The 14,187-nt window shown below is 38.8% G+C and overlaps 1 protein-coding gene across 3 annotated transcripts in view; it reads left to right on the top strand.

The window, feature by feature from the left end:
• Positions 1-13,744, top strand: part of OGT (O-linked N-acetylglucosamine (GlcNAc) transferase) — a 34,404-nt gene extending 20,660 nt beyond the window's left edge. For 2 of the 3 annotated variants that reach the window (XM_044235553.1, XM_044235552.1), the window contains exons 14-22: positions 569-658; positions 2,677-2,802; positions 3,200-3,370; positions 3,470-3,586; positions 3,679-3,849; positions 6,099-6,251; positions 7,951-8,203; positions 8,501-8,624; positions 11,454-13,744. In XM_044235553.1, the coding sequence (XP_044091488.1) occupies positions 569-658; positions 2,677-2,802; positions 3,200-3,370; positions 3,470-3,586; positions 3,679-3,849; positions 6,099-6,251; positions 7,951-8,203; positions 8,501-8,624; positions 11,454-11,628 (1,380 nt within the window). In that variant the 3' untranslated portion in view covers positions 11,629-13,744. The remainder of the gene's footprint in view (positions 1-568; positions 659-2,676; positions 2,803-3,199; positions 3,371-3,469; positions 3,587-3,678; positions 3,850-6,098; positions 6,252-7,950; positions 8,204-8,500; positions 8,625-11,453) is intronic. The other variant, XM_044235554.1, reaches the window with a different exon arrangement.
• Positions 13,745-14,187: the final 443 nt, after the last annotated feature.

Genomic DNA, 14,187 nt, shown 5'->3' with positions numbered 1-14,187 from the left:
ACAATATTACATTAGTTTCAGGTGTACAACATAGTGATTCACATTCGTTCATTATGAAATGCTCACCACAGTAAGTGTAGTTACTGTCTGTTACCATATGAAGTCATTAAATGTTGACTGAATTCCCTATGCTGTACTTTTCCAGTTAGAAAATAAGTCACAGGGGTGGAGTTTGTACGTCTTAATCTTGTTCACCATTTTACCCATTCTCCTCACCTCCTCCCTCTGGCAACCACCATTTTGTTCTCTGTACTTAGGAGTCTGTTTCTGTGTATTTTTTGTTTGGCCATTTGTTTGTTTTATAATTCCATATGTAAGTGAAACCATATGGTACTTGTCTTTTTCCGTCTGACTTATTTCACTTAGCATAATATTCTCTAGTTCCATCCATGTTGTTGTGAATGGCAAGATTTCATTGTTTTCTCTGGTTCTGTTGTATGTATGCATGCGTGTATGCCAACACTCTCTGTGTATTCTTTATCCATTCATCTCTTGATGGACATATAGGTGGTTGCTTCTGTATCTTGTTAAGCTGAGGTTTTTAAATACATTGTGTGCTGCCCTTCAGGTATTCTGTTACGCCCTGAGCCCAGATGATGGCACAAACTTCAGAGTGAAAGTGATGGCAGAAGCCAATCATTTCATTGATCTCTCTCAGGTAGGCGAAACTCCTACACTTCAGGCTTTAAATTTAAAACAAATAGTGAATGAAACTATTGGTGTATAGCTTGTATTTTTCATGACCAGTATTTAACATCAGCCATTACATATGGATAATTACTGCGATCTTATTTCTCTGATCATTTACATTTGTAATCAGTGTGGATTGTGCTGACGTTGCAGATGAAATCAAAATGGGATCTATTTGTGCTTGGACATAAAACTCTTCAGGAAATGCTGCCTTGGAAGAGGAATAAATAGGTTATTTAAAGAAAATAGAGGAATTCTAGGGTTCATCATGGTTCATCTGTTTTTGTGGGCATTTGCCTTTGGTTAACTTTATTTCTGTACTTGCTCTGTTGTTATTTTTAGGAGCATCAGTTTTATGATAAATTAAGATTGAGGGCACCTGGGTGGCTCAGTTGGTTAAGCGGCTGCCTTTGGCTCAGGTCATGATCTCCGGGTTCTGGGATCGAGTGCATTGGGCTCCCTGCTCAGGGGGTAATCTGCTCCCTCTGCCTGCTGCTCCCCCTGCTTGTACTGTCTGTCTTTATGTGAAATAAGTAAATAAAAATCTTTTTTTTAAAAGATTTTATTTATTTATTTGACAGAGATCACAAATAGGCAGAGAGGCAGGCAGAGAGAGAGGGGGAAGCAGGCTCCCCACTGAACAGAGAGCCTGATGCAGGACTCGATCCCAGGACCCTGAGATCATGACCTGAGCAGAAGGCAGAGGTTTACCCACTAAGCCACCCAGGCGCCCAGTAAATAAAATCTTTAAACAGAATTAAGATTGAAACTTGTGGAGGAATTAATTTGCTTGGTCTAGAGGTTTTTCTTTATAGATTCTGTGGGTCACTTTGGTGACTAAAAGGGATATGCAGTGTATGGTATATCTAGTAATTGATACATGAATCATTCAAGTTCCAGCAGAAGGGTTGTGAGATCTTGTCATTTAGTAAATAGTGTGTGCCAACATTTTTAGCAATGTAGCTGTTGCTTTGGGAGTATACTTAACCCTTTCTTTTTTTTTTTTTTAAGATTTTATTTATTTATTTGAGAGAGAGAGACAGTGAGAGAGAGCATGAGCGAGGAGAAGGTCAGAGAGCGAAGCAGACTCCCCCATGGAGCTGGGAGCCTGATGTGGGACTCGATCCCGGGACTCCGGGATCACGCCCTGAGCCGAAGGCAGTCGTCCAACCAACTGAGCCACCCAGGCGTCCCCTACTTAACCCTTTCTGATGTAGTGTTTAGACTCTGACCAAGAAGCATACTGTCCTCCACATCTGGGATATTCAGGGACCCACTGCTTATTGACTGTGGAGTCTAAACTCTTCAGCAGGGCCCTCACAGTCTTTCTTTGTTTTTTTTTTTTAAATTTATTTATTTAGAGATAGAGGGCTCAAGTTGGGGTGGGGAGAGACAGAGGGAGAGAATGTCAAGCAGACTCCATGCTGAGTATGGAGCCCAACATAGGGATCCATCTCATGAACCTATGATCATGACCTGAGCCAAAATCAAGAGTTGGACGCTTGACTGCGCCACCCAGGCACCCCAGCCTTCACAGTCTTTCTAAGTCTGAGCACAGCCATGTTTGCCAATATTTTTCACCTGCCATTTGCCCTCATATATACCTTAAACCAGACAGAAGTGATCGACTCAGCATTTGCAAAATCTGCCATGCACTTTACTCTGGTTCTTTATTCATTCTGTTCTCTATTGAGATTCTCTTCTGTCCAACTGCCTTATTCATCTTTGAAGGCCCATTTCAAACACCAGTCCTCTATGAAGTCTTGTTATTCATAGGTTCAATATAGAGTAAACTCCGCTTCCTGCGTATTCTTTTTCTGTAATGTTTTGGGCCCATTTTAATGGCACTTAGCCACATTTTAATGCTGCATTAATGTAATTTGTGTTACTGTGTTTTGCACCTATGACTCTGAATTCTATTTGCCATTAAAGCTAATTGAATTAGTTTGAGATTACACATAGTTCTTATTTTTTTTTATTCCACAGATTCCATGCAATGGAAAAGCAGCTGATCGCATCCATCAGGATGGCATACACATCCTTGTAAATATGAATGGTTATACCAAGGGTGCTCGAAATGAACTCTTTGCTCTCAGGCCTGCTCCTATTCAGGTAAAGGAACTAAATAGTAATTGCTCACAATGTTTATTGAGCTAAAAAGAGTGATTTCTGCTACCCCGACCCCCCAGTTACCTGGCATTTGAAATAACAGACATGCTTGACTTCAGGAAAAAAAATACAGTTCTTGAAATGTACAGGGATAAAGAATTTTGAGTGTCGAATACAATATGCACAGGCACATGATTAGAGACACGCAATTCATGGTTGAGTACAAACAGTTGTTTGGTATTGTAAATTGGAAAAACATTTAACACTTCAAAAGGTAGTCTGAGATACTACATCATCCGTCTTGGCTAAAGAAGTCAACCCTTCTTGTATGTTTATTTAGTTTTGAACTCTTTTGGGATGAAAATTTTTAGGTTTTGGCCTGGTTTCTTTTTTCTTCTAGGCCATGTGGCTGGGATACCCTGGGACTAGTGGTGCACTTTTCATGGACTACATCATCACTGATCAGGAAACGTCACCAGCTGAAGTTGCTGAGCAGTATTCTGAGAAACTGGCTTATATGCCCCATACTTTCTTTATTGGTGATCATGCTAATATGTTCCCTCACTTGAAGGTAGGTGCTATGTGGATGTTGCGAAGAACTGTAGTCATTTCTTTGTTGTTGTCCCTAAGAATCCTAAAAGATTTGTCTCAAACCTTTTTTTTTAATTAGAAAAAAGCAGTCATCGATTTTAAGTCCAATGGTCACATCTATGATAATCGGATTGTTCTTAATGGCATCGACCTCAAAGCATTTCTTGATAGTCTGCCGGATGTGAAAATTGTCAAGGTCAGAACCTGGTCAATATTGTCATTGAAATGAAGTTCTCTGCATTTGGGATCTTAGCCCTAATGATACATTTTGTCATTTTTTCCTTACAGATGAAGTGTCCTGATGGAGGAGACAATGGTGACAGCAGTAATACAGCTCTTAATATGCCCGTTATTCCTATGAATACCATTGCGGAAGCAGTTATCGAGATGATTAACAGAGGGCAAATTCAGATAACAATTAATGGGTTCAGTATTAGCAATGGACTAGCAACTACCCAGGTGAGGAGAGAATAGAACATAATATGTACCACCAGGTATTCTTTTATCCCCTTTAAGTCTCATAATAACTCCAGGAGGTATGAGCATCATTATCCCTGTTTCATAGTTGAGGAATTGAGTCCAGTGGAAATTGGCATCTTACATAGATTTGTCTTATTTTATTATTTTATTTTTTTAAAGATTTTATTTACTTGAGAGAGCGAGAGACAGAGATAGAGAGCATAAGCAAGGAGGAGAGGGAAAAGCAGGCTCCCTGCTGAGCGGGGAGACTGATGTAGGACTCGATCCCAGGAGCATGACCTGAGCCAAAGGCAGACACTTAACCAACTCGGCCACCCAGGTGCCCCTCAATTTGTTTTATTTTAAGTCTCTTGGATTCAGCCAGTAGGTCACTTAATGAGGGTCTACTTGGTTAACAGTATGTTCTTACTCTTTGCCTGTGGCTTTCTTCTTATCAACAGTGAATAATTATCTGTACTTAATACAGTTTCTTGCTTCTGTTACTCATTCTTTCCCTAGTTAAGTCTTCCTTCCTTTTAAGACTTTTTAGTTCAGATAGTTCCTCCAGGAATCCATTCCTGTCCTTATCACTAATCTGCTAATCACACCTTTCCTGTTCTGTGCTACTTGTCTTTTCTGCTTCTGTAATACCTGGGATGTATTTTATATCCAGCACAGCATGTTATCATTGTTGTATTATGTATTCTCTGTTGAACTGAATTCCTTTAGGGTCCATGTCTTAGTCACAGTAATGTACCATGTGTTCAGTAAATATATATTGTATATTGGAGTGAGTAAGTATGTAGCTCTGTCAAGATTATAAGGCAAGGATTTCTCAGGAGTTAAAAGTTTTAGTGGTGTAATAGTTTATACTAAAGGTGCTCAAAATGAACTCTTTTCTCTCAGGCTAGCTCTTGTTTCTAGCAAAGAAATTGATAATAGTCACTTACAGTGTGTATTGGGCTAAAAAGATGGTGTGTTTTCTCTTAATCTCTGATTAACTGCCATTTGAAATAGGACAGACATGTTTGACTTAAGGAAAAAAAGTGTATAATTCTTGAAATGCACAGGGACAAAGAATTTTGAGTTTAGAACACAATGCCCAAATGTATGAAATGTCCATGCATACTTGGAATAGTTAAATAACAGTTTAAGGCAGTACCGAGATGTGTGGGAATTGTAAGGTAAGGCTGTAATTAATTGTATATGTAGATACTTAAAAATAGTGACCATCAGTGTGAGGAGATGCAGGAGAGATCATTTGGAGGAATAAATTTAGCCTTCAAGGGTGGGTGTGATTTAGAAAAGGACATTTCATTCATTAAAAATAAGCAGAAAAGGGGTGTGCCTAGATGGCTCAGTCATTAAGTGTCTGCCATCAGCTCAGGTCATGATCCTGGGATCGAGCCCCACATTGGGCTCCCTGCTCCATGGTAAGCCTGCTTCTCTTTCTCCCTCTATTTCTGTTCCCTCTCTAGCTGTGTGTGTGTGTGTGTGTGTGTGTGTGTGTGTGAAATTAATAAATAAAATCTTAAGAAAATAAGCAAAGCTTGCTGTTGGAATAATAAAGTTTTGAAAAGAACTTTTTGGCTTGAGTCGTAAGTTTGAAGGTGTGGAGTGGTCCCCCCCCCATTAAGATAATACTGTAACATTTTCCGTTTTTTGACTTAATATGTCATGAATATTTTTTCATAGTTCAAATGACGTAACTTTTAATGGTTATACTATTTGGCATCTGAAGGTTTCTTTCTTTTTTTTTTTTAAGGTAGTTATTTGAGGGGTGCCTGAGTGGTTGAGTGGGTTAAAGCCTCTGCCTTCTGCTCAGGTCATGATTCCAGGTTCCTGAGATCGAGCCCTGCATCAGGCTCCCTGCTTAGCAGGCTGCTTAGCAGGGAGCCTGCTTCCTCCTCTCTCTCTGCCTACTTGGAATCTCTGTCAGTCAAGTAAATAAATAAAATCTTAAAAAAAAAAGATAGTTATTTGAGAAAGCATGTGCATGTGTGTATGAGAACAGGTTGGGGGAGGGGCAGAGTGAGGAGAGAAAAAATCCTCAAGCTGACTCACCGCTGGCCTCGGAGTCTGAAAACCCCGAGATCACGACCTGAGCTAAAATCAGAGGAGTCAGATGCCCAACCTGCTGAGCCACCTGGCACCCCAAGGATTCTTCATTAGTTAAAAAATACCAGATGCTGCTGGCTTTAAATATAAATGGCTTTAAATATAAACATGTACTGTTTTTCATGTTCCAGATCAACAATAAAGCTGCCACTGGAGAAGAGGTTCCTCGTACCATTATTGTAACCACACGTTCTCAGTATGGGTTACCAGAAGATGCCATTGTGTACTGTAATTTTAATCAGTTATACAAAATCGACCCTTCTACTTTACAGATGTGGGCAAATGTGAGTATGGGTAGATTAATTATTCATGTCTAGATACTGGTAGAGATTATGTAGACCATGTTGCTAAGGCTGGCCTCCACTTCCATTCAGGAGCTGTTGTGCTCATTTCTACAAGAGTAGATTTTTCAGCCATTTTTTTTTTAATTAAAAAAATTTTTTTTGAGTATAGTTGACACAGTATTTTTATTTTATTTTAATTTTTAAGGTTTTATTTATCCATTTGAGAGAGAGAGATGAGCGGGGAGAAGGTCAGATTCCCCACAGAGCTGGGAGCCTGATGCGGGATTTGATCCTGGGACTCCAGGATCATGATCTGATGCCCAACCAACTGAGCCACCCAGCAGCCCTACTTTATTTTATTTACTTATTTAGCAGAGAGAGAGAGACACAGCTAGAGAGGGAACAGAAGTAGGGGGAGTGGGAGAGAGAGCAGCAGGCTTCCTACTGAGCAAGGAGCCCAATGTGGGACTTAATCCCAGGACCCTAGGGGTCATGACCTGAGCCGAAGGCAGATGCTTAATGACTGAGCCACCCAGGTGCTTCTTGATTTTTCCTTCCAATGTATAAATATCACATTAAGAACCTTTTTAACTTATGTATTCAAAACCAGGGATCAACAAACTTTTTTTTAAAGGGCCAGATGGTAATTATTTTTGTTTTTTGTAGTTCATACTCTGTTGTGTTTGCTTAACTCTGCCATTTGGAGCAGGCAAGCACCATAGACATTATGTAAATGTAGGAGTATAAATATGTTCTATTTAAGTTTTATTTACCAAAGCAGACAATATGCCAGATTTGGCTTACAGGTTATAGTTTACCAACCCATGGTCTAAACTGATAGCAAAAGCATCATGTCCACATCCAGCCATGTGTGATAGTCTACCAGTATTGTAGTATAGGTAGGCTCAGTATTGAGCCACCCAGGCGCCCTGTTTCTGTAACTTTTATACACACAGTCACGCCTGCTTGTTTACATACTGTCTGTAGCTGTTTTCCAGTGACAAGGACAGAATTGAGTAGTTATGACAGAGTCCATGTGGTTGCAAAGCCAAAAATATTTGTTCTTTGGTCCTTTACAGAAAGTCTGCGGACACCTGATCTTGATTAGGCATGTAGTCAGGCAAGTGTGAGCTAATCCTGTTTGTTGTGTCATGCTGGGGGATTTAAAATTTGAAATGGAAAATTTCTCGCTCATCGGCAAAAACCACTGTCAATAATGATTCCCAGAGGACACAGCTGCCTCAGATTTTGCCAATTAGTAACTTGTTTTGTGTCTTACGTCAGTTTTCTCTTTCTTTGAACTCTGGGGACAGCTAAGCACAACAGGAACCTGTAATTCAGTTGATCCGATTCATCTATGAGGGAAAGACAGAGTTCATTGTAGGCTGCTATCTGGGTGACAAGAATAGCCGGGTAGAATTATTAGAGCTCTATGAGAGCCTTTCTTGAGAAGGGCAGAACTGCTATTAAAAACTATTCTTGGGGCACCTGGGTGGCTCAGTGGGTTAAAGCCTCTGCCTTCAGCTCAGGTCATGATCCCAGGGTCCTGGGATCGAGCCCCACATGGGGCTCTCTGCTCAGTGGGGAGCCTGCTTCCCCCACTCTCTCCCTGCCTGCCTCTCTGCCTACTTGTGATCTCTGTCAAATAAATAAATAAAATCTTTAAAAAAAAACCCTATTCTTATTTTCCCTGTTTTAGATTCTAAAGCGTGTTCCCAATAGTGTGCTGTGGCTGTTGCGGTTTCCAGCAGTAGGAGAACCTAATATTCAACAGTATGCGCAAAACATGGGCCTTCCCCAAAACCGTATCATTTTTTCACCTGTTGCTCCTAAAGAGGAACATGTCAGGAGAGGCCAGCTGGCCGATGTCTGCCTGGACACTCCCCTTTGTAATGGACACACCACAGGGATGGATGTTCTCTGGGCAGGAACACCCATGGTCACTATGCCAGGTGAGTTGCCCATAAATCATTGGAATCTTCCTTTTTCCTTTAAAACCTCCTTTAGGGGAAACATTTTTTAGGTGAAATTGTGTGTACTAGAAGCAGCACTTAGGGCAAGATGATAAAAAATGAGCTTTGTTCCAAGTATAAGCACTTCGTTCCATTCTCCTCATCTGCATTGTATGGGGTACATAACAAACAACATTAATAACTGCTGTTTACATCCTCAGATGTGCAGTCTGTTCTCTTTTCTTTTTCTCTCCTTTTTTTTTTTTTTTTTTTTTTTTTTTTTTTTTTTTTTTGCAGGAGAGACTCTTGCTTCTCGAGTTGCAGCTTCCCAGCTCACTTGTTTAGGTTGTCTTGAGCTTATTGCTAAAAATAGACAAGAATATGAAGACATAGCTGTGAAACTGGGAACTGACCTAGAATAGTAAGTAAACTTTTCCATGAACGAATTTTATGGTAAAGGAGATAGATAAGGAAAATTTAGAGAGGATATAGATGTTACACAATGAAATCATAAAATAAGGATAATATGAAATAGGTGATTTAGTTGTATGATCTCTAGATGAGAGAACTTCTGAACTTCCATAAAAGGTAGTGATCAATAGGTGTGACTATGTAGAGTAAATGGCTGAATAAAAGTGAGTCAAGAAAATGCAAGCAAAGAGGGAAAGAAAATCTTTGTTTCTGTGTCACATAATAATAGCTTGGTTATATAAAGACCAAAGAACATTCATATCTTAAATTCCTTAAAAGGAAACTAAACACGGAAATGAACAGACAACTCACTCAAGTAGAAATACAAATGGTTAATAAGAGAAAGTTTCAAATATAAAATAACATTGTAGTATAGCCATTATTTGCCAGAAAATAAATATTTTTAGTATGATACAAGGGATGAGGGAGCATCCAGATGCTGGCTTTTTCATACATTTCAGACAGTGAGTAAACTGGTACAACCCTTCCTCAAAATTTGAAGAGTCGTAGGGAAAACAGCCAGACCTTTGACCCTATTAGGGTGCTACATCTTCATTGTAGCCTAAGGGAAAATGCCAGCATAACTTCAGTGCCCTAAGTGGGTGGGAATTAGAGGGGGGGTGGTGCTTAGATAAGTGGTGCTTTAGCCTACAATGAAGTAGTGTTTCTCTCTTAAATGAGGCTTTTCTTTGGGTATTCTAGGTAATTTTTTTTCTTCTTGTTTTTCTGAGAAGTAGCATATTTTAGAGAGACCGCTTGGCGGTTTGAATCCACGCCCTCCCACTTATAAGGTTTGTGACCTTGGGCAAGTTAGTCTCTACATGCCTTGCTTTTTCTATCTGCAAAATGGGGATGCATGATAGTACCTACCTTGCAGAGATGTAAGGGTTAAAAAAAAAGGTGTTCCATGTAAAGCACTTAACAAAAGTTCTTGGTAAGCATTCAGAAGATGTTAAGCATTTATATTTTCAAAATCTTCATTGAATATCATATATATTTAAGAAGAATGATTGAAAATTTTGAGCTCAGGCATTAAAAAAATTAAGGTTTGTGTCCATCATTCTAGAGATAACTACAGTAAATGTTTTAGTTTTAGTGTATTTAAAAAATTTTTTTGGAGCTTGGTTGATTTCATATGATACTTTTCTCCAAGATTTTGTTATAAAAGTTTTCAGTCTTACAATAAACTTCTGTACCTACTGCCTAGATTTTACCACTAACACTTTACTATCCTTGCTTTATTACGTATCTGTTCCTCTTTTTATTCCTTTAGCCATATAGCAATCCATCTTATATGATACATTTTGAAGTACATTACAGACCTCCATACTCCTGTATACTTAAGAATGTACATCCTTAGAGTTTAATATTATTTTGGAGGCAGAATTTATATACAGTGGAATGCATAAATCTTAAATTGGAGTTTTAAGACCTGCCTTTGTAACCCAAACCTGTAACAGTATATGGAAACATTATCATCACTCCAGAAAGTTCCTTCACATTCCTTCTCAGTTGGTCCTTCACACCAACCCTCAGGACAACTACTACTGTCCTGAAATTTTTTCCCCATAACTTAGTTTTGCCTTTCTAGAACCATATACAAATGAAACCATACAGTATGCACTCTATAGGTTTTTTTTCATCTAGTATAATGTTGTGAGATTGATCCCTGATGTTGGCCTATATCAGTACTTCATTTTTTTTTTATTGCTGAGTAGTATTTCATTGTATGGATGTAGCACAGTTCAACCATTCTCCCGCTGACATACAGAACTTAGAAAAATAGAGCACAGAAGTACATTTATTTGAAAGGTAGCATTAATATAGTCATGGTTGGGTTGAAGCCAACATAATGTATAGCCATTTTACTAGTTCTGTCACAAAAACTTTAAAACTTTTTTATTAATTGCTTTTAAAAATGCATAAGAGTGTTCCAGCTTCTCCCTCTGAGGTAGTAATTCTCTCCATAGAAGAAGAATCTCATCACAAATTACATATTCAGAAGAGGAATTGAGAATTCTTTACCTGTCTGTTCCCAGTGAAGGACTGATTGCTTCTTTTCCCTATTTTGAATAAAACCATGTTCTTGGTGATATTAGGAACACTTTTTGCTAATATCTAAATAAGTAATTCACGTGTAAGTGGAAAATTATGGCAGTAGAGATAGTATATTTCTTATCCCTTGGAGTATTTTTCCTATTTCATTAAAATATTCATAAACTGAAAACTTCATTTCACATTTGTGGCTTAGCTATTGTAAATGATGCTTCAGTGACCATCTTTGCATGGCCAGGTTTGCCTGCATCTCTGATCATTTCCTTTTGGATAGATGTAAAAGTGTTACTGATCAGTCAGAGGGTTGTTAACATTTAAGTTTCTTGACACACACATTGCTAAATCTCTTAACGAAAAGGATAAGCAGTGTACATTCTAACTGGTACATGGGAGTAGACATGTGTGATTGCCAATTCTTTCTTTTAAAGGTAGAAGTGAGCTGAAATGGAGAAAGCATGGGATCTCGTGGATATACTTCTTTAGGAAAAACTGAATATTTTCAGAGGACGTGGAGTCGAACTTGATTATTCTAAGTGTTAGCGTTACGTTAGCTGTGATCCTTCCCTTTTTCAGCATTGAGGTCAGCGTGGCCAGTCAGAAGAGAACACAGTGTGAAGTACAGTCATGTATTTTACCACAAAGGTGACTAGGAATTTGTGAGGGCTTGTTCTGAATTTTTCTGCTCTGATTTGTAAGCTTGGTTCTTTTTTGTTTTATTGCCTAGCCTGAAGAAAATTCGTGGCAAAGTGTGGAAGCAGAGAATATCTAGCCCTCTGTTCAACACCAAACAATACACAATGGAACTAGAGCGGCTCTATCTACAGATGTGGGAGCACTATGCAGCTGGCAACAAACCTGATCACATGATTAAGCCTGTTGAAGTCACTGAGTCGGCCTAAATAAAGACTATGCACAGGAGATTGCCCCTATACCTGAGCCTCAACCTTCTGGGGAAAGGGAACTAGATAATGTACTTTTGCTTATCTGTACGGTATCATGTTGCAGATGGGTGACAAACGATAATAGAATAGCACAGCCAGACTTGCTTCCTGCGTGATAGGGAGAGACACAAGATGGGAAACTGCTGTTCCACAAGGAATCTACACAGAATTTTGCAGCAACCAGGTGGTGCATAGGTCTGGAAGGTCTGATCTCCCTTGGTCTTCCATGGGATGGTTAGTGTGGAGGGGAGATACAGATTGTCCAGCCGTTTTGTGATTCCATGGATTGATTGAGTCTTCTGAATTAATTTTTTTCTTTATACTTTGGGTATTGGAGCTTTTAAAAATGTTTGGTTTCAGGTATTTTTATTCATGTGACGTGTATATGATTCTCTTGAGATAAGGTTTTAAGCTAAAATGTTGCTCCTTGTTTTAGTTTCTGAACTCTACAAATTAATGGGGACTTTGCTGGTGTAGTCTTTTTTATAGGTTTTATAAACCACTTGAGCCTATATCAGTCGTTTTAGTGTCTGACCTAATGTTTGGAGCTATCAGTGCTTTGTTGGTTTAGATGATGACTCAAAAAATTTTTTCTGGTCCGTTTCCCATTTCCTTCTCTTCCCTTCCCCTCCTTTAAAGTTTCTCCTATAACTCAGCTAACAAAACGAAGTCTGATTTTAAATATCCCAGAGTGTTTATCTTAAACACATCATCTGGTGCCAAATGAAAATTCTTAGGAGTGATTATTAATTATGCAGGGCATAGTTGTGGTACTGTCATTGATGATAATAATATAGATTTTTGGGGGGCCTAGTTTTGACCTATTTCACCAGTGTTTTACCTTTGACTGCCCCTCTATGCTGCTTCCAAAAGTGATAGTGTGTGATAAGATTTTTACCTTCCTTTCTCGTTTTTTTTTTTTTTAAGTGAGTCCTGTTCTTCCTATTTCTTTCAGCAGAAATGAAATCCCAGGTAAGTATAAGTATTCATGTATTTGATCAGTAAGTCACAGTTATCTTCGATACATTAAATAACTTTCATCAAAAAACATGTTAGAGGTAAAACGCTCTGAAGGACCAGCTATGTAAATGAGTAATTATTTTTCAGACCTTCTCGGGTATTATGTAATAATTGTCTTCTGGACTTGGTATTGAAGTCTGTACAGATCAGCCTCAGTAGTAGCAAGCGGCTTTGCTACTTGGTTTGGAGTACAAATTAGACTTTAGCCCTCCTGGAGCTTGAGTTCTTGGTATTAAAACCCATAGGAATACAATTACTGAATTTCAACAAAGGATCGAGGGCTTGAGGCTTAAACAAGCCGACATATGAATATATGTTTTGTGTTGCTGTACTGTACTTATGCTCTCCAGTAACAGATATTTTTTTGTCTGCTAGTAGTGTTCTAGATTATAATGTCTTTCCAAAGCGCTGAGGCAGTGCACCTATTCTGTAGTTGCAGCTGATGCCTGAATGTATCCTAGCTGACAAATTATTGATTAATAAGAACTTGAATTTCTGAAAGATTCTTACTGTTAACCAAAATCTGAGCAAGGAGTCTCAAATGTAATTCTTGCCAGAATTACATCTTAAATGAACTGTGTACCTTTTAAAAAATGTAAATCAAGAAACATCAGTATAGGGATTTAATTTATTTTTTACCCGATGGAACTACCAGTCAGAGGTTGCCAGCATGGTTGCAGATAAACTGATGTTTGAAATGCACCAAACTATTTACTGTGGAATAGGAGAATATACTTCCAGTGCCCTCAAGGCTGTGACCTTACAGCCATTTTACATAGCACATCATTCCTCCTATAGGGATGAACTTTTTTTTCCTGGCACGAAAAGTAGCCGCTCTGGTTGAAGCTTTGCTTATTGTAATAGGCTTTTGTTTCCAGGTAACATGTCTGTGGAAGACTTAATTCTGAATAGAGCTATAGATATATCACTGGAAACTAATTGTTTTTTCTATTATACTCTGCTTTATCAGAAAAGTAAAACATTTAAATTGTGCTACAGAAATCCAGATGTTGTCTTGCGATCTTTAAACAATAAATGAATGATTTGCCCTTAATATGGCTGATGTATTTTGTATTCTGTGAGATTGAGTGTTGGACAGAAAAACAGGGTCACCCAGTGATGAAACTTCTATTGGAACATCTCCAAACAACTGGAGGACCACATTTCCCTGGTGGAGCTGTGATCTTAAGAATTATTTTGTTTTCTCAGCCAGGTGTGGAAGAGGGGTGGGCTTGGGATCCGTTAGAGGATGACAAAGCCTGTGACTCCCAGCACACCCATTCATGGTGGTTTTTGTTTGGCTTACGTAATGACTGTGACTGCTCTGGCTTCGGCTACAGCTGTAGTCTTATTCTTCGTGTGAACTAGTCGTGTTCTGTGTGGTGGTGGAACTCTGCCACAGGTATGAGGGAGGATATCAGAGTAGCAGGGACCAGAACAGACTGTTTCGCTACCTGTTTTCTCAGAGATAATAAAAGAAAAATTTTCAATAATACT

This window comes from Neovison vison, chromosome X, assembly GCF_020171115.1.
Source record: "Neovison vison isolate M4711 chromosome X, ASM_NN_V1, whole genome shotgun sequence".
In the NCBI taxonomy this organism is placed as follows: Eukaryota; Metazoa; Chordata; class Mammalia; order Carnivora; family Mustelidae; genus Neogale; species Neogale vison.
Note: the sequence above shows the minus strand (reverse complement) of the source record. Positions and strands in the feature narration are given on the sequence as shown.